Here is a 21190-nt window from a genome sequence, read left to right as displayed (position 1 = left end):
TGATTATAAATTTTTTAAAGACTCTTACAAGTTATTATATGGATAACTAGTGTGGTTTGTTTCTTAGCACTATTTAAAAATTAATGATCTTGTCAGAAATTTGTGGGGCAAAAAGAGAGTATTCCTTTTTGTTGTTATTGTCATCTTCACCTCTCCTCTTCCGTCCTTGGAAAGTTCCAAATTTGTAAATGTTATGTTTCAAGGTCAGTCATTTTATCTACTCTGGATCTGAATTTATGATCTGTAAAATGAGGATGGTAATACTGCCTCTGCATTCTCTAGATTGGGATTATGGATTTGAAAGTAAATAGTAGAGCAAAAAAATGAATAGTTATTAGGAAAAGAATTTTGAAATTAGAAGACTTTCATGTGAGGATCAGCTTCTGATTAACATACCAATTTCTCCCCCACTCTAAAAATGTTATTGTTGTTTTTCATGTAGATTGATGGTAAGCATTCCTTGCTTTAACAGTTGCTAAGATTGTGAAAAGATTAGAAAGCTCTTTTCGAGAATATTGTGATTTTTCTCTCATATCTAACTTAAATTTCATTCTTTTAAAAATATAATTATTTTACCTGAATAATTGTTTATTTTTTGGTTATAATTAATTTTCTTTTAAATTCCAGTACAAATCTTTTACACAGTGCCATGATTATAGATGAGACACCTTTGACTAGAAGGTGTTTAGCTCAGTCCTTGGCTCAGCAGTTTTTCGGATGTTTCATATCTAGAATGTCTTGGTGAGTAATTTTGAAGTTTACAACTACTGAAAAAAAGAATTGAGAATGTTTATTTTTATTATCTTTCCCCTGACTTTTAAGCTGACTTTGCCTTAATTGCAGATAACTAATTTAAGATACTGTTTTTTCTATATTTAAAGGAAGCTAATGAGTATAAATTTCATCCTGATGTTTTGACCATAAAATCAATTTAATTATGAAAGTACTTTAAAAAACATATGGTAGACAGTATTTTTGTATATAGGTATGGTTGGATTGATGGGTAGATGAATACTGAATAAATCAATCAATGGTATCAGTTGTCTTTCCTGTGGAGAAATCAAAATGTAATTAAACTTTAGAGTGCCGTTGATAACTCTGCATAGATTCGGTAATAAAAGAATATGGACTGTTAGAATTGAGTATAGTCTTGGCTGTGGGCAAGTGTGTCCTTACAGGCATATAGTGGAAACAGAATTGGACAGGAGGGAGATAGCGTTGTCAGAGTGAAGCACATATGTTGGAAAATTATATTTAAAAGAAATTTGTAAATAAGTCTTACAGTTAAATGTAATGCCAGATGTGAAGAAGGCATAATGAGTCGACAAGTAAAAGCCAGAAAAAGTTGGGAAACCTAATAATTTGTTAATAACTTTTGTTTTCTTTAAGAAGACAGGAGTATACACTGCACTTATTCCATTATCTTTGATCTCCTTGGAAGTGTTTTTATGATTAAAATAAATTTCTGTTTTGACTTTTTGCTTAGGTCTGATGAATGGGTGCTAAAAGGGATTTCAGGATATATTTATGGACTTTGGATGAAAAAAACTTTTGGTGTTAATGAGTACCGCCATTGGATTAAAGAGGTAATAATGCTAGATCCATTATCCACTTAAAAGTCAATGAGACATATTGGTATTCTGATATCCAAGTCTCATGTGCATAATATTTTTTAGAGATTCGTGTATGAATGTATATATTTAAAAGGCAGAGCCAGTTGAGGGAGAGACATAGAGATAGAGAGATCCTCCATCCACTGGTTTATTCCCCAAGTGACTGCAACAGCCAAGTCTGGGCCAGACCAAAGCCAGGAGCCGGGAACTCCATCCTGGTTTCCCACTTGAGTGGCAGAGTGCTGTCATTCACTGCCTTCTGAGGAGCATTAACAGGAAGCTGGATTGGAAGTGTAGCATCCAGGATTCAAACTGGTTCTGCAGTAAAGAATGCTGGTGTTGTAAGCAGCAGCTTAACTTGCTGTGCTACAATGCCAACCCCTTGTGTGTTTATTTTTAATGGTTGTGAAACACTTGGGAAATATCATTTGAAAATCCCTAATTTTTCCTAGTAAGATGATAATCTCTTTAGTGAAAAAGACTAGTAGTTTATTTTATTTGGTTTCCATTGTAAATGTTGGTCCCTCCAGACTTTTTTTCTCCTTAAGTGAGAATGTCTATTCCTTCAATAGCAAGTTAGTTGTTAGGTATAGTCAGCTCCTCTTAGTAGTCATTTATAATTGGGCTTCCTAAATTTAGTCTTAAGACCCTGGATAATCTTTCTGAACCTTATCAGTTTTAGAAGAATAATAAGCGCTGATGCTGTGGCATATCAGGCAGAGCCACCGGTGCCTGCAGTGCCTGCATGCTATATGTGCGCTGGTTCGAGTCCCTGCTATTCCACTTCTGATCCAGCTCTTTACTATGGCCTGGAAAAGCAGCAAAGAATTGCCCAAATGCTTGGGCCCCTGCACTTTCATGGGAGACCCAGAAGAGGCTCCTAGCTTCAGATCAGTGCAGCTCAAGACAGTGCAGGCATTTGGGGAGTGAACCAGCGGATGGAAGACTTCTCTCTCTGCCTCTGCCTTTCTGTAACTCTGACTTTCAAATAAATAAATCTTTAAAATAAAAAAAAAGAATAATGGCAGTAACTATCCCATGGGCAGGGATTGTGAGACATTATACATGCCATTTGCATGTACTTTACACATAATGACTGCTTATTATATGCTGAGTAGTCTTTGAATGCATTTATGTTCTTTATCATCTTCATATATTGTTCCTATTATTTAAAAGTTTGGCCAAAAATTAAAGGCAGCCAAAGTTACCCTGTTCTGGCCATATACATGCATATATTTTGAAAAAGTTTTATATATTTATTTGAAAGGCAGATTGACAGAGCGATAGAGAAGTACCATCTATCTGTTGGTTAACTCCTTACATGCCCACAACAGCTAGGGCTGGGCCATAAGTAGGAAATCCATTTGGGTCTTCCACATGGTTGGCAGGCACTCAGGTACTTGACCATCATTTGCCGCCTCTCAGATCTGTTAACAGGAAGATGATTCAGAAACAGAGGCAAGACTGGGTTAGGCATTCCAATAAGAAATGCAGGCATCCCAAACAACAGTTTACTCCACTGCAACACACCTTCCCCCACATACACATTTTAACCATATCATGCAGAGTCTTCCTTCTCAGGTGAAAACAACTCAGGTTTTATTTTCCTTATTAAACATATCTCTTCATTTAATGTATTTTTGTTATACAAACAAAAACTCAGAGAAGTTAAAAAGTAATTGTTAAAAACTTTAAACATCTAGAACTATTAAAAAATTCATACTTTAGAACCAGAAGAATTGATTCTTCATTTCAAAAACTAATGGGCCGGCACCGCGGTTCACTAGGCTAATCTTCTGCCTGTGGCGCCGGCACCCTGGGTTCTAGTCCCGGTTGGGGCGCCGGATTCTGTCCTGGTTGCTCCTCTTCCAGTCTAGCTCTCTGCTGTGGCCCGGGAAGGCAGTGGAGGATGGCCCAAGTGCTTGGGCCCTGCACCCGCATGGGAGACCTGGAGGAAGCATCTGGCTCCAGGCTTCGGATCGGTGCAGTGTGCTGGCTGTAGTGGCCATTTAGGGGTGAACCAATGGAAGGAAGACCTTTCTCTTTGTCTCTCTCACTATCTAACTCTGCCTGTCAAAAAAAAAAAAAAAAAAAAAAACTAATGAAGAAAAAGTAACATACTACTTGTTACGTATCCATCATTGTTATAATTATTTTATAAGTATTAGGTATCTATTTAGACCTTTTAAAAATAATTTTAAGAATTTTAACTGACAGAAATTGTACATATTTGTGGTTTACCTTGTGATGTTTTGATGCGTATACATTGTGTTACATCCAATCAAGGTAAATGTATGTATATCCTCAAACATGTAACATTTCTTTGTGGTGAAAACGTGCAAAATCTTTTCTTCTAGTTTTTTTTTTTTTTTGATGTGAGAAATGTACAATACATTATAATTTCAGTCACCCTACTGTGCAAAGCAACACCAGAACTTCTTGTTCCTATCTAACTACCATAGTAACCATTAATCAACCTTTTCCATGCTTTCCTTTCTTCTTTTCTCCTGGTATGTGCCAACCACCATCTCACTTCTGTGAGATCAGCTTTTTTGAATTCCATATATAAGATCATGGAGTAGCTGGGACCCAAACCAGGTACTCTGGTATGTCATGTGAGCATCCCAAGCAATGACTTACCCTCCCTCCTCCATCTTTTGTCTCTTTGATAATAGCCAATCTAACTGGAGGGAGGTGGTATCTCACTGTAGTTTTCATTTGTGTTTCCCTGATAGTAAATATTGTTAAGTATTTTTTTTTAACTTTTATTTAATGAATATAAGTTTCCAAAGTACGATTTAGGGATTACAATGGCTTCCCCCCCATACCGTCCCTCCCACCCACAACCCTCCCCTTTCCCACTCCCTCTCCCCTTCCATTCACATCAAGATTCATTTTCGATTATCTTAATATACAGAAGATCAGCTTAGTATACATTAAGTAAGGATTTCAACAGTTTGCTCCCACACAGAAACATAAAGTGAAAAATAATAGATGATTTTTTTTAAATGATGATGAAATCAGATCAGACCTATTGTCATGTTTAATCCCAGTGAGAGTCAAGTTGGGAGTTGATAATTTTTTTTTTTTTTTTTTTTTTACAGGGGATCAGTTTAGTATGCATTAAGTAAAGATTTCAACAGTTTGCACCCCCATAGAAGCACAAAGTGAAATATATTGTTTGAGTACTCGTTATAGCATTAAATCTCAATGCACAGTACATTAAGGACAGAGATCCTACATGAGGAGTAAGTGCACAGTGACTCCTGTTGTTGACTTTACCAATTGACACTCCTGTCTATGGCATCAGTAATCTCCCTGTGCTCCAGTCATGAGTTTCCAAGGCTATGGAAGCCCTCTGAGTTCTCCGATTCTTATCTTGTTTAGACAAGGTCATAGTCAAAGTGGAGGTTCTCTCCTCCCTTCAGAGAAAGGTACCTCCTTCTTTGAAGACCTGTTCTTTCCACTGGGATCTCACTCACAGAGATCTTTTGCCAGAGTGTCTTGGCTTTCCATGCCTGAAATACTCTCATGGGCTTTTCAGCCAGATTGGAATGCCTTCAGGGCTGATTCTGAGGCCAGAGTGCTATTTAGGATATCTGCCATTCTATGAGTCTGCTGAGTATCTCACTTCCCATGTTGGATCACTCTCCCCTTTATTTATTCTATCGGTTAGTGTTAGCAGGTACTAGACTTGTTTATGTGCTCCCTTTGACTCTTAGTCCTTTCATTATGATCAATTGTGAACTGAAATTGATCACTTGGAATAGTGAGATGGCATTGGTACATGCCACCTTGATGGGATTGAATTGGAATTCCCTGGTATGTTTCTAACTCTACCATTTGGGGCAAGTCAGCTTGAGCATGTCCCAAATTATACATCTCTTCCCTCTCTTATTCCCACTCTTATGTTTAACAGGGATCACATTTCAGTTAATTTTCAACACTTAAGAATAACTGTGTATTAATTACAGAATTAAACCAGTCATATTAAGTAGAACAGACAAAAAAACTACTAAGAGGGATAATGTATTAAGTTGTTCATTAACAGTCAGGGCTATGCTGATCAAGTCACCGTTTCCCATAGTGTCCGTTTCACTTCAGGAGGTTTCCTTTTTGGTGTTCAGTCAGTTGTCACCGATCAGGGAGAACATATGGTATTTGTCCCTTTGGGACTGGCTTAGTTCACTCAGCATGATGTGTTCCAGATTCCTCCATTTTGTTGCAAATGACTGGATTTCGTTGTTTCTTACTGCGGTATAGTATTCTAAAGAGTACATATCCCATAATTTCTTTATCCAGTCTACCGTTGATGGGCATTTAGGTCGGTTCCAGGTCTTAGCTATTGTGAATTGAGCTGCAATAAACATTAGGCTGCAGACCGCTTTTTTGTTTGCCAATTTAAATTCCTTTGGGTAAATTCCAAGAAGTGGGATGGCTGGGTGGAACAGTAGGGTTATCTTCAGGTTTCTGAGGAATCTCCAGACTGACTTCCATAGTGGCTTGACCAGTTTGCATTCCCACCAACAGTGGGTTAGTGTCCCTTTTTCCCCACATCCTCGCCAGCATCTGTTGTTGGTAGATTTCTGCATGTGAGCCATTCTAACCGGGGTGAGGTGAAACCTCATTGTGGTTTTGATTTGCATTTCCCTGATTGCTAATGACCTTGAACATTTTTTCATGTGCTTGTTGGCCATTTGGATTTCTTCTTTTGAAAAAGTTATTGTATCTCTTCCTTTGAGAAATGTCTCTTTAGATTCACTGCCCATTTTTAAATTGTATTGTGGGTTTTTCTTGCTATTGAGGTGTTTCAGTTCCCAGTATAGTCTGTTAACTGTGAGATGTGTATTTTCCAGATATTTGGCCTCTTCTGCAGGTGGTCTCTTCACCCTCTTAATTATTTCCTTGCCAGAAGCTGTTTGGTTTGATGAAATCCTGTTTGTCTGTTTTGTATTTTGTTTTTGTGGTCTGATCCCAAAAATCCTTACCCATTCTAGTGTCCTGAAATATTTTCTCCTAGTTGTTTCAGAGTTTCTGCTCTCATATCTAGGACAGTAATCCATTTTGAGTTGATTGTTTTACATGTTCAGAGATGGTGGTCTGCTTTCATTTTTCTGCATGTGGGTTTCTAACTTTTCCAGCAGTATTTATTAAAGACCTCCCCCTTTTTTTTTTTTTTTTAAAGATTTATCTATTTACTTGAGAGACATAGTTATATAGACAGAGAGAGGGAGAGACTTGACAAATGGCCACAATGGCCAGAGCTGAGCTGATCTGAAGCCAGGAGCCACAAGTTTCTTCTGGGTCTCCCACACAGGTGCAGGGATCCAAGCACTTGGGCCATGTACTGCTTTGCCAGGCCATCAGAAAGGGGCTGGACTGGAAGTGGAGCAGCTGGGACTTGAACCGGTGGCTAAATGGGATGCCGGCACCCCAGGCAAATGTTTAATCTACTACACCACAGCACTGGCCCCTAAAGACTCTTTTTCTAGTTTGTGTTCTTTTGTCAAAGATCAGTTGGCTGTAGATATGTGGCTTTACTTCTAGATTCTCTAATCTATTTCTTTGGTCTGTGTGTCTATTTTATGCTAACACCATGGCATTTTAATTAATATATATTCAATACATATTTAAAGATTTTATTTGTTTATTTGAGAGGCAGGCAGAGAGGAGAATCAGAGAGAAAGATCTTCCATCCATTGGTTCACTCCCCAAATGGCTGGAGCTGAGCCGATCTGAAGCCAGGAGCTAGGAGCTTCTTACAGGTCTCCCACACGGGTGCTGGGGCCCAAGAACTGGGGCCATCCTCCGCTGCCTTCCCAGGCCATCAGTAGGGAGCTGGATTGGAAGAGGAGCAGCTGGGGCACAAACTTGTGCCCATATGGGATGCTGGTGCCTCAGGCAGAGGTTTAGCCCGCTACACCACTGCTATTGCTTTGTTCTTTTTTATTTAAGATTGTTTTGTCTATTTGGGTTTTTGTGTGTGTGTGTTTCCATATAGATTTTATTAGTGTTTTTCTTAGCTCTGTGAAGAATGTCATTGGTATTTTGAAAGGAATTACATTGAATCTGCAGGTCACTTTGGATATTGTAGACATTCTAGCAAATATTGATTCTTGTAATACTTCAACATAGGATGTCTTTACATTTCTTTATGTCCTCTTCTATTTCTTTCATCAGTGTTTTCTAGTTTTCAGTGTAGAGATCTCTCACCTCTTTGGCTCAATTTATTCCTAGGTACATTTTTTGATGGCTATTGGAAATAGAATTGCTTTCTTGATTTCTCTTGCAGATAATTCATTATTGTTGTATAACAATGCTACTAACTTTCTTAAAAACTAATAGTAATACAGATAAGTAATCCCATCCACTGGTTCATCTCCAAATGCCCACAACAGACCGGGCTGAGCGAGGCTGAAGCCAGGAGCTAGAAACTCAGTCCATATCTTCCATCAGGTTGGCAGGGAAACAACTGCTTAAGCTATCACATGCTGCCTCTCAGAGTGTGCATTTGCAGAAAGCTGGAGTCAGAAGTAGAGCTGAGACTTGAACCAAGGCACTCCGGTATGGAATGTGCAGTGGCTTGATAATAGCAGTGGCTTAACTGCTAAGCCAAATACATCTATCTACTGATTTTGTACATTGTCTTTGTATCTAGGAACCTTGCTAAATTTTGTTTATTAACAAATAACCTTTTGATGGGTCTTGGGGATTTTTTTATACATAAGATCATGTCATCTGTAGACAGTTTGACTTCCTCCTTTTCCATTTGGCTGCCTTGTGTTTCTTATGCTGAATTGCTGTGACTAGGACTTCCAGTACTGTGTTGAATAAAAATGTTTGTGAAAGTAGGCATCCTTGTCTTGTTCCAGATCTTGCTGAGAAAGCCATCAGCTTGTCTCTGTTCACTTTGATGTTTCCTATTGCTTTATTATATATATTGATTTATTATATATATATATTTCCTATTGGTTTATTATATATGTTGAGGCATGTTCTTCTATACCAGATTATTCAGAGTTTTTATCATAAAGGAATATTGGGTTTTATCAGATGTCTTTTCTGCGTCTGTAGAGATGATCATACGATTTTGTTCTTCAGCCTGTTGATGTGGTTTATCCTGTGTATTGATATACATAGATTCAACCATTCTTGGCTTCCCCGACGTGAATCCCACTTGATCTTGATGAATAATGTGTTTGCTATGCTGTTGGATTCAATTTGCTAGTATTCTGTTGAAGGTTCTTGCATTTCTGTTGATAAAGGATATTGACCTTTTTATGGTATGTGCCTGTCTGATTTTGATGTCAAGATAGTCTTGGCTTCATAAACTGAGTTTAGAAAAATTTCTTGCACTTCTACTTTTTCAGTTAATTTAACAGACTTGGTATTAATTCTTATTTAAATATTTGCTAGAATTCAGCAATGAAGCCATTTTGGTCCTGGGGTGTTTTTTTTTTTTTTTTTTTTTTTTTTTTTTGGATAACAGGCTTTTTATTACTGATTCAATCTTGCTGCTCAGTATTGGTCTATTTAGTTAATCCATTTCTTAATGATTCAGTGTTGATAAGTTTTACGTGGCTAGGAATATGTGCATTTCTTCTATATTATCGAAGTTGTTACTATATCATTGTTCATCATTATCTCTAGTAATCCTTTCTGTTGTATCTGTGATAATGTCTCCCTTTTCACCTCTGATTTTGTGTATTTGCATCTTCTGTCTTATTCTTAGGCTAACTAGGGATTTGTCAATTTTATATTTTCAGTGATCAGCTCTTTCCTTTTGTGTGTGTGTGTGTGTGTATCATTTATTTCTGTTCTAATTTTGGATCTGGTTTATTTTTTTTAATTCTTCAAATATGTGGTGATGATTTTATTTGAGACTATGATTGCTACAACTTCTTTCAGTACTGTTTTTGCTGAGTCCCATAGGGTTTGGTATATTGTGTTTTCATTTTCATTTGTTTCAAGAAGTTTTTAATTTCCTCCTTAATTCTTTATTGATCCATAGGTTGCTCCAGAGTAAGGTTTTTAATTTCCTTGTATTTATGTCATTTCCAATTTTCTTGTAACTGATTCCTAGTTTTATTACTTACTTCTAGTTTTATTGTTGTATCCAGAAAAGATATTTGATATGATTTCTGTTTTTGTAAAAAAAATTATAAACAACTTTTGTGGTTTCTTTTTTTTTTAAATTTATGTACTTAGGGCTGGTATCCCATATGGGTACTGGTTCTAGTCCCGGCTGCTCATCTTCCAATCCAGCTCTCTGCTATGGCCTGGGATAACAGTGGAGGATGGCCCAAGTCCTTGGGCCCCTGCACCCACGTGGGAGACCCAGAGGAAGCTCCTGGCTCCTGGCTTTGGATTAGCACAGCTGCAGTTGTTGCAGCCATCTGGGGAGTGAGCCAGTGGATGGAGGACCTCTCTCTCTGTCTCTACCTCTCTCTGTAAATCTGTCTTTCAAATAAATAAAATCAATCTTTTTTTTTTTTTTTTTTTTTTTGACAGGCAGAGTGGACAGTGAGAGAGAGAGACAGAGAGAAAGGTCTTCCTTTTGCCGTTGGTTCACCCTCCAATGGCCGCCATGGGCGGCGTGCTGCTGCCGGCGCATCGCGCTGATCCGAAGGCAGGAGCCAGGTGCTTCTCCTGGTCTCCCATGGGGTGCAGGGCCCAAGCACTTGGGCCATCCTCCACTGCACTCCCTGGCCACAGCAGAGAGCTGGCCTGGAAGAAGGGCAACCGGGACAGAATCCGGCGCCCCAACCGGGACTAGAACCTGGTGTGCTGGCACCGCAGGTGGAGGATTAGCCTATTGAGCCACGGCGCCGGCCAATAAAAGAAATCTTAAAAAAAAAAAAGATTTATTTACTCGGGCCAGTGCTGTGGCCTAGTGGGTAAAGCCACCACCTGCAAGTGCCAGCATCCCATATGGGTACTGGTTCAAATCTTGGCTGCTCCATTTCTGATCCAGCTCTCTCCTATGGCCCAGGAAAGCAATGGAAGATGGCCCAAGTTCTTGGGCCCCTGCATCTGTGTGGGAGACCTGGAAGAAGCTCCTGGCTTCTGGCTTCAGATTGGTCCAGCTCTGGCCAGCATGGCCATTTGGGGAGTGAACCAGCAGACGGAAGATCTCTCTCTGTCTCTCTGTAGGTCTACCTTTCAGATAATAAGTAAATCAATAAATAAATCTTTTAAAAAAAAGACAACTAATAAGAAAAGATTTATTCACTTATTTAAAAGCCAGAATTACAGAGAGGCAGAGGCAGAGACAGCAAGGTCTTCCATCTGCTGGTTCACTCCCCAGATGGCCACAGTGGCCAGACTACACCAATCTGAAGCCAGGAGCCAGGCACTTCTTCCTGGTGTCCCATGCTGGTGCAAGGGCCCAAGGACTTGGGCCATCTTCTAATGCTTTCCCGGGCCATAGCTAAGATCTGGATTGGAAGAGGAGCAGCCGGGACTCAAACCAGTGCCCATATAGGCTGCTGGCACTTTAGGTAGTGGCTTTACCTGCTATGCCATTGCACCGGCCAGATTGAAAATTTTTTGATACTTGTTTTGTTACATACCATATGATTAATCCTGGAGATTATTGCATGTACTATTGAGCAGAATGTGTATCATTGTGGTTGGATGGAATGTTCTGTAGATGTGTATTAGTTCCATTTGATATAAGGTATTTTTTTAACTCTTGTGTTTCTTTCTTGATTTTCTGTCTGAATGATCTGTCCATATCTGAAAATGGAGTGTTAAAGATCCTTGTCTTTATTGTATTATGATCTGTTTCCCTCTTTTAGTCTATTAGTGTTTGCCTTATTTATTTGAGTGCTCTGAAAATTGAATGCATGTGTACTTAAAATTATTATTTCCTTTTGCTAGATTGAACCTGTGTCATTATATAATGACCTTCTTTGTCTCTTGTTTGCTTTGGTTTTAAAATCTATTTTATCAGAAAACATACGGCTATTCTGCTATCTTTTGGCTTGTTTACATGGAATATCTTATCCCTTCCTTTTCATTCTTATTCTGCGTGTATCTTGAGATGGGAACCAAGTTTCTTGTAGGCAGCATACAGTTGGGTCTTGTTTGCTTATTTACTCTCATTCTATCTTTTCTTTCTTTTTTTAAGATTTATTTGTTTATTTGAAAGGCAAAGTTTACAGAGGGAGAGAGAAAGAGAGAGAGAGAGCTTCCATGCCCTGGTTCACTCCTTAAACAGCCTCAAGCCAGATTGAAGCCAGTGGAGCATCTGGCACTTGAATTGGCACACATGTGGGATGCTGGCATTGCAGGTGGCAGCTTAATCCACTGAGCCACAGTACCAGCCCCCACTGTGTCTTTTAATTGAAGAATTTGGTCAATTTACATTTCAGGTAATTATAGATAGGAAGGGTCTTCTGCCGTTTTGATACTGATTTTCTTATTTATTTTTCCATCCTTCCTTCCCTCCTCCCCCTCTCCTTCCTTTGCTTTCTTTTTCGTTCTCTTCAGTTGTGGTTGATTTTTTTCTAGTAGTGAGCATTGATTCCTTTCTTATTTTGGTAAGTGTCTAGTACAGATTTTTTTACTTTGTGTGTGTGTGTGTGTGTGTGTGTGTGTGTGTGTTTTAAGATGTATTTATTTGAAAGAGAATCTTTCATCCACTGGTTCACTCCCCAAATGGCCACAACAGCCAGGAGTCAGGAGCTTCATCTGGGTCTCCCACATGGATGGCAGGGGTCCAAGTACTCGAGGGTTCATCTTCAGCTGCTTTTTTCGGGCCGTTAGCAGGGAGTTGGATTGGAAGAAGAGTAGCCTGGACACAAACTAGGACCCATATGGGATGCTAGTGTCACAGGCAGCGGCTTTGCCCTCCATGCCACAACACCAGCCTCTGCTTTGTGGTTATTGTGGGGCTTACAAAAACCTTCTTTTGGCTATAACCTGGCATTTTGATAATGAAGACAGTTTGACGTTGAATATAATGATAGGAGGTGGCCAACATTGTGTTGTTGCAGTTAAGCTGCTGCTGAATGGCATCCCATATCAGAGTCCCAGTTTGAGTCCTGGCTGCTCACTTCTGATCCAGCTCTCTGCTAATGTGACTGGGAAAACAGTGGAAAAATGACCTAGATACTTGGACCATTGCCGCTCACATTGGAGACCTGAATGTAGCCCTTGTTTCTGGCTTTGGCCTGGCCATTTGGGAAGTGAATCAGCTGATGGAAGAACCCAGTATCTCCCTCTCTTTCTTTCTCCCTCCCTACATGTTACTCTGCCTTTCAAATAAAAAATAAATCCTTTTATAAATGGAAAAGAAAGAAATAAGAAATACTAATAGGCCGGCACCACAGCTCACTTAGCTAGTCCTCCGCCTGCAGTGCCAGCACCTCGTGTTCTAGTCCCAATTGGGGCACCGGATTCTGTCCCAGTTGCTCCTCTTCCAGTCCAGCTCTCTGCTGTGGCCCAGGAGGGCAGTGGAGGATAGCCCAGGTGTTTGGCCCTTGCACCCGCATGGGAGACCCCCGGAGGCACCTGGCTCCTGGCTTTGGATCGGCACAGCGTGCCGGCCGTAGCAGCCATTTAGGGAGTGAATCAACGGAAGGAAGACCTTTCTCTCTTCTCTCTCTCTCTCACTGCTTAACTCTGCCTGTCCAAAAAAAAAACAAAAACAAAAACAAAAAAAAAACAAAAACAAAAACAAAAATACTAATAAAGAACTCTACATTTGCAGTCCATTTCTCCCCACATTTTGAATATATTTTTTAAAGATTTAATTGATTTAATTGAAAGGCAGTGTTACAGGGAGAAAAGTCTTCTGTCTGCTAGTTTACTCCCCAAGTGGCTGCAGCAACCAGGGCTGGAGGCTGAAGCCGGGAGCCAGGAGCTTCTTCCAGGTCTCCCAAGTGGGTGCAGGGGCCCAGGACTTGGGCCATTCTCTGCTGCTTTCCCAGGTTGCATTAGCAGGGAGATAGATGGGAAGTGGAGTAGTCAGGACTTGAACTGGTGCCCATATGGGATGCTGGCGCTGCAGGCAGCAGCTTAATCTGCTATGCCATGATACTGGCCCCATTTTAAGTATTTTTTAAAGATTATTTATTTATTTATTTATTTGCCTGCTTACGTATTTACTTGAAAAGGAGAGTGGCAGAAAGAGAGAGATGGAAGGAGAGGGAGAGCAGGAGAGAAGGAGGGAGAGACAAGTAGACTGATCTTCCATTTGCTTTTTTACTTCCAAAAGTGCTGCAACAGCCAGTGTTGGGCCAGGCCAAAGTGAGGAGCCAGGAACTCCATCCTGGTCTCCCACATGGATGCAGGAGCCAAAACATTAGGCAGTCTTCCATAGCTTTCCCAGGTTTATTAGCAGGAAGCTAGACTGAAAGCAATGCAGCTGGGACTTGAACTGGCATTCAAATATGGAATGCTGGGGTTGCAAGCAATGGTTTAACCTACTGTGCCACAACACCAGCCCCCAAAGTTTGAATTTTTAAAGTCCCATTTTGCATCTTACTTTATTGCCTATCTCTTAACATTAATGTAGTTATTTTTGTGACTTGTTTTATTTTTACTCTTCATACTAAAGATATGAATTCTTTACCCACCACATTTCTAATATTAGAGCATTCTGATTTTGTAAACTTTGACCAGTGAATTTTCTGCTTTCTGATGTCTTACTCGTTATTGTGTCTCTCTTTGAGTTTGAGGAACTCCCGTTAGTGTTTCTTATGACAGGCTTGGTGGTGATAAAGACTCTCAGCTTTTGTTTCTCTGGAAATGTCTTTGTCTCCCTCACATCTAAGGGATAGCTTTACTGGATACAGTATTCTTTGCTAGCAGTTTTTTTCTGACAGTACTGTGAAAGTCTCATCTTTCCTGGCCTGTAAGGTTCCTTTTGGGAATTGAGACCCTTTTATGTGTTGTGTCTTTTCTTTTGCAGCTTTGAAATCTATACTCCTTGTCTTTAACCTTGGAGAGACACTCTGCATGGAGAAATTTCCAGTTTCCTAGGAACTTAATGGCATTTTCCCAATCTTTCCAAATGTCTGGGCATAGAGAAGTCAGACTTTATGGAAAACAGTGATTCGAGAAATTTGATTCTCTCAGCCATCCTAGAACTAAAATCCAAGAATCAGCACTTAATAAAAATGCAGTAAATTACTGCCTGTAGACAAGAGCAGAGTTCATTCAGAATTGGAGTCTACCTGGCTGTGCCAGTACTCTTCTCCGTGTTAATAGTTTAATAGCAGTTAGTCTAATTAATGCACATCTGTTTGATCCAGAGCAGTGTAATTTGGCACTTTGAAATGAGGGTTTAAACATGATTGCTGTGAGTTTATGTTTTAGGTCTTTCTGGCACTGTGCAGTGAAATAAACGTTTGGTGTAATGGTTTTAAAAAAATGTCTTGGGATACAATTTGTTGAAGTTAATCTGGTGACCTCTAACCTTTCTGTACCTGGATAGTTCTATCATTTTCTAGGTTTGAAAAGTCTTATTTTATGTTCTCTTTGAGTCTAGTTTCTACCCTTTGTCATTCTCAAGTCGTTCCTGAACCCTAGTAACTCATATCTTTGCAATTTTCATGCTGTCTCAGCATTTCCATCAACTTTCTTTATTCTTTTTCATTCTTTTTATTCCTCTGACAGTATATTCAAGTAGCCTGTCTTCAAGCTCACTGATTCTTTGTATTGTTTGATGTATTCTATTGATACTGTGTCAGATTTTTAATTTTGCTTAGTATACATTTCAACTGAAGGATTTCTGTTTATTTTAATTATTTCATCTCTGTCTCAAGTCTCTGATGGAGTATGAATTTGTTTCTCCACCTTCTCTTGAAGTTTGTTGAGTTTCCTTGAAACAGTTATTTTGAATTTTTAATACATGCATTTGAAAATGCCTATTTCTAAATGGTTGGTTTTTGGCACTTTTTTTTGTTTGTTAGAAGAGATCAGGGGGCCAATGTTGTGGTGTAGCAGGTAAAGCTGCCACCTACAATAACAGCATCCCCTATAGGCACTGGTTCTAGTCCCAGCTGCTCCACTTCTGATCTAGCTTCCTACTGATGGCCTGGGAAAAGCAGCAAAGGATGGCCCAAGTGCCTGGGCCCCTGCTACCCATTTGGGAAGACCCAGATGAAGTTCCTAGCTCCTGACTTTGGCCTGACTTAGCCCTGGCCATTGTGGCCATATGGAGAGTGAACCAGTGGAGGAAGATTGTTCTCTTTCTCCCTTTCTGTCCGTAACTTTAATTTTCAAATAAAGAAATCTTAAAAAAAAAAAAAAAAAAAAAAAAGAGAGAGAGAGAGAGAGAGATCAAAGTTCCCTGAAAGTTCTTGACTCTTGTTTGCATGCAATGTGTGTACATTGAAGAATAGTTATTTTTTTTCCGATCCTTGTAATCTTGGTTTCTTTGTTGCCGCCCTTTCAAAAATTATAAGCATTCTGTTTATTTTCTCTGAGTCTATAGACAGTTAAGCTATTTCAGCACTAAATAACGCCCCTAACTGGAGTTTGCCACAAGTTCACTGTTGGTATGTTTTCTGTCTTTCAGTCCTAGAGGATGCCTCAAGTTAAAATTTGTCCCAGATCCACATTTAGTGTGTTGTTTAGAATGATGTGAGAAAGTATCTGAAAAGGGATAGTCTGTGAGCGTTTCCTTGGGCTGACACAGGACCAGATACCTAGTCCTGTGACCATCAGTGCCACAGTGTTAGATCACTCCTGGTGCACACAGCCTGCTGAGACCAATGCAACGTAGGGTAGATCACTGCCCATACTACTATGGTCTGTGTCTTTCGAGGTGGGCTCACAACCTGAGACAGGGCAACCAACCACATGTGATGCTGGCTGGGATATAAGTCTAATTAACTGGGGCCATGAGTCACCTCTTGGTGCCAGGGCAGATCCAGAGTCTCTGGGAATAGGGACTTTAACAATCTGACCAGTATTGGATTTTACAGTCTTAGCACTGAGTTCAGTCCTGTGGTTCCTTGCTGTGTGCTTAAGGTTGGTGGAAGGGTGATAAAGGCAGCTCCTTGGCCACCTAGGTTGACACTAAGCTAAGTCACACCTGGATCTTATAGTCACTAAGCCCTGTATTATCTTGGGGGTGCATGCCAGGCCCAAGGTATGGCTCATGGTGACACATGCTAAGTCCATCTATCTGGGGCACAGGTCTCCATCTCATGTGAGGGCAAGTCTAGAGGCTCTGTTTGGAGGTACTGACCTAGAAAGGAGGACCATTAGGATCTTCCCAGTATTGGTTTTTACCAGTCCAGCACTTGAGTCCCAAGATACAATTTTGCTCAAGGTTCAGGGAAGGCTGATAAAGTAATCCTGCTGGTTTCCCTGGGTTGGCACTAAATTGGATCACCCCTGGGTCTCACCATCACCAGCCCTGAACAATCTTGAAAATGCATGCCATGCCCACATTGTGCTGAAATGTGTTTGTGCCACTGGAGCATAAATCTGTGCCTGATGCCACGGCAACTTTAGAGACTCTTGAAGAGCCTTGGGTTTACCAGGTGCTGCGTCTCACAGTAGAGGGACCGGCTCTGAGCACTAAAGGCAAGATCTGAAGTTAACAATCTTAATTCTTCTAACTACCCCACTATTATCTCCATTTTACAAATAAGGAGTCAAACATTTAATTTATTTCATCAAAATTACATAACTGGTAAGTAAAAGAGTCCATTCAAAGTTGACTTAAGCACTTCGCTGTGCTGTTGAACACTTTTCTTTAAGGCATCCTTGTTATTTAAACTAGTCATAGTTTGCCACACAGTTATGGTGTTGTCTTTTTTCACTTGTTTTTAGCTTTCATTTCATATTACAGGAGACTTGCAAAGTTCTAAAATGATGGATTTCTCTCCTAATTTGTCCCAATTTCTTTTTACTTGCCTGAATTCCCAGAAGTAAAATACAGAAAAGGAAGTAATAAACTTGGGAAAGACAGGTCAGAGAGGTTAAAAAGAACCATAAGGAAGTTAACAGGCTGCTGGCCAGCCTTGAAGTCACAAAGCAGAGAAGGCTTTTGGCTCTTACCATTCAGCCAGCTGTGCAGTCTAGTTTATTTGTAAGAAATAAATAGCTCCCAAATATATTTCACTTATTTGAAGAAATTTATAGTCTGATTCCAGGAAATGGAAATTAACAATTTGGTCCTAAAATTTGACGTGTAAAAATTTTTTTTGCTGACTCCTATTTTTTATTTTATTTAGGAACTAGACAGAATAGTGGCGTATGAACTGAAAACTGGTGGAGTTTTACTACATCCCATATTTGGTGGCGGAAAAGAAAAGGATAAGTATGTTCATTGTTCAGAGATGATATTACAAAGCTTCTTTTATGGAATCAATCTTGTAAGATTACTTGTATGTGTACTGAGGCGCACACAAAACTAAAATAGTAATAGCATGCAAAAATATTGGTACCTCAAACACTGGTAATATTTTCATTACTTCTTTTATTAGGTTACTGTTTTTATTGAATGAGATAGTCGGAAAGAGATCTAACCTTAAAAAGATTTTAAAAACATAATGCTTGGGGCCAGTGCAATGGCCCTGCAGGTTAAGTTGCTGTCTATAGTGCCCAAATCCCATATGGGTACTGGTTCAAGTCCCAGCTACTCCACTTCTGATTCAGCTCCCTGCTAATGTACTTGGGAAAGCAATGGACTATGACCCAAGTTCTTGGGCCCCTGCACCCAAGTGGGAGACCTAGTACAAACTCTTGGCTCCTGGCTTCCACCTGGCCTAGTCACAGCTGTTTGGCCATTTGGGGAGATAACCAGTGGATGGAATATCTCTTTCTATCTTCACTTTATCTCTAACTCTGCCTTTTAAATAATACATAAATATTAAAAAAAAGTAATGCTTTTCTGTTTTCCATGCTGATTTCCAAATGCTGTTTGTATCATGCTGTTCTCATTAAGGTTTAAAAATAATAGAAGCAGTTTGCTTGTATATTACTTTTTTTTTTAAGTGTAAGTAGATAATTTCAACAAGAAGATATTTGCCTGTACCTGTTCACCTGAATAGCCACAAACCTACATAAATCGGCACCCATATGTGGGATGCTGCCACTATAGGCAGCGGCTTTACCTGCTACACCATGGCACTGGCCCCACCATAAATTTTTTAAAGTGATGCTGCAGCCTATAGATGACACACAGCTCTTTTCTCTTTTTTTAAAGGTTTATTTTTTGAAAGAGTTACTGAGAGAGTGGGGCGGGGAAGAGCCAGAAAGACAGAGGTCTGAATTTGCTGATTCACTCCCCAAGTGGCCACAATGTCCAGGCCAGGCCAAACCCAGGAGCCAGGAGCTTCTTCCCAGTCTCCCTTGCGGGTGTAGGGTCCCAAGCATTTGGGCCATCTTCTGCTGGCTGCTTTCCCAGGCACATTAACAGAGAGCTGGATTGGAAGTGGAGTAGCCAGGACCTGAACTGGCATGCGTAAGGGATGCCAGTGTTTCTGGCAGCAGGTTTACCCACTATGCCACAATGCTGGTCCCCACAATATGCTGTGTTTTTTTTTTTTTTTGAAGATTTTTTATATATTTATTTGAGAAGTAGAATTACAGATAGTTAGAAGGAGAGACAGAGAGAAAGGTCTTCCTTCCGTTGGTTCACTCCCCAGATGGCTGCAACGGCTGGAGCTCTGCCGATCCGAAGCCAGGAGCCAGGTGCTTCTTCCCGGTCTCCCATGCAAGTGCAAGGACCCAAGCACTTGGGCCATCTTCTACTGCTTTTCAAGGCCATAGCAGAGAGCTGGATTGGAAGAGGAGTAGCCGGTACTAGAACCGGCACCCATATGGGATGCCGGTGCTGCAGGCGGAGGATTAACCTACTGCGCCACAGAGCCAGCCCCAATATGCTATATTTTTAAGGATGTATTATGCTACTTGCTTAATCCATTTATGCTACTGTAACACAGTACCATAGACTGAGTAATTTTAGACAATTGGAATTTATTTTTCACAGTTAATAATTGTAGAGAGGATGGAGCCAGGAAAGCCAAGATCAAGAGGATTTTGTAGGATTGGTGTCTAGTTAAGCCTATTCTTTTTTCCAATGTGGCATCCCCCTCCAGGAAGGAATGATGTGCCCTCACGTGCTGGAAGGGCAAATGAGGGCTCTCTTCAACCTGGAGCCTTTTTATTAGGGTTCTCATCTTGTCGATAAGGACTCTACCCTCATGTTTTAATCATCTCCCATATGCCACATACCTTAATACTGTTGCATTTTGGATGATGTTTCAATATGAAGTTTGTAGGAGATACCCTCATTCAAACCAGAGTACCACTCATAGATTTTATACACTCATACATTGATAGTGAGAATATGATTTGATACATTTTTGAGGAGTAATTAATTGATAATAGTTGAAATTTTAAAATGGATAAAAATTAGTCCTAGCAATTCTGCTTCTGTGTGATCATATAGAAATTTTACCTCTGGTCATTTTCATACAGAAATACTTCTGTACATGTTACATATAATAAGTATTTTACTAACCTATACTTTTCTTGAAATTTACTGATCTTTTTCATAGTATTAACATTTTTAATATTTACATAGTCATTTTGTCTTTACGTCCTCCAGATTTTGTATTTTTACTTAGGGAATTTCTTTGATTCTCAGTTTGCAAGGGAAATTTTCACTTTTCTGCTATTTTTATAATTGCTTTTGTTTGTTTTAGACAATCTATCTTGAATGTATTTTTGTGCATGCTTTAAAATTGGGTTATCAGTTGGAATTACATTGTTTATTGATGAATCTGGAGAGAATTGAAATATATACATTATTGTATCTCCTTATCTAGGATCTTGACATGTGTTAACATTTATTCAAGTTTGTCTTTATGTCCTTTAGTAAAAACTTCATAATTTTCTTTCATTTAAGTTTATTTTTAAATATTTCTTAATACTATGGCAAATGCTTAGGTAAAGTTTTTCATATAGTCTGATGTTACCATAAAATTTATTATTTAATCTTCAAATTTGTTTTATTTACTAAATCTGCTTCTGTGTTTTAGTCCAGCATCCCATCTACATTTTTCAATCAAGCATCCACATACATTGTCCTGGGAATATTATACTATGTTTCAGTGTAAAGCTCACCTTGTGATGAGATTGATTGAAAATAGAATCAGTATGGAATTCATGCTACAAGTAAGTATTAAAGTTAAGAACGTCATCAATTCTGTGTATAAGTAACCTGAATACTCTCCTGTAGCACACAGGGCATCTGAGTTTATAATTCTATTCCCACTGAATAATCTGTTTTCTTTGAGATTCCTCAGCTGTAGAATTTTTATCAGTACCTGATGCACTCAGCACACGATTATTAGGAAGATAAAATTAGAATATGGAAATGAAATAAAATCTATACATATGATTTTGTGTTCCACATTACTTAGAATATTAATGAAATTTCACTTAGAAATGTTTTTAATAGAAAAAAAATCAATCTAAAAGATGTTTAGCTTTATGTACAACTCATAGCCCTATAAATTATATATATTAAATATTGTGATTATAGTTAACACAATATTTTTGTCTAATATATCATTAATTTTTGATGTTTATTTGTATAATTG

At 39.3% G+C, this 21190-nt stretch overlaps 1 protein-coding gene across 11 annotated transcripts in view; it reads left to right on the top strand.

The window, feature by feature from the left end:
- Positions 1 to 21190, top strand: part of TAF2 (TATA-box binding protein associated factor 2) — a 136293-nt gene that overhangs the window by 33667 nt on the left and 81436 nt on the right. For all 11 annotated transcript variants that reach the window (XR_016235916.1, XR_007918706.3, XR_007918709.3 and 8 more), the window contains 4 exons: positions 628 to 741; positions 1487 to 1586; positions 17813 to 17898; positions 20627 to 20762. Coding sequence is in view for 5 of the 11 variants with exons in the window: in XM_051844012.3 (XP_051699972.1) it covers positions 628 to 741; positions 1487 to 1586; positions 17813 to 17898; positions 20627 to 20762 (436 nt within the window). In the remaining 6 variants the exon portion in view is untranslated. The remainder of the gene's footprint in view (positions 1 to 627; positions 742 to 1486; positions 1587 to 17812; positions 17899 to 20626; positions 20763 to 21190) is intronic.

This window comes from Oryctolagus cuniculus, chromosome 6 (assembly GCF_051225735.1).
Source record: "Oryctolagus cuniculus isolate XC-2025 breed Fujian yellow rabbit chromosome 6, ASM5122573v1, whole genome shotgun sequence".
Classification (NCBI taxonomy): Eukaryota; Metazoa; Chordata; class Mammalia; order Lagomorpha; family Leporidae; genus Oryctolagus; species Oryctolagus cuniculus.
This window is presented reverse-complemented; position numbering and strand designations above follow the sequence as displayed.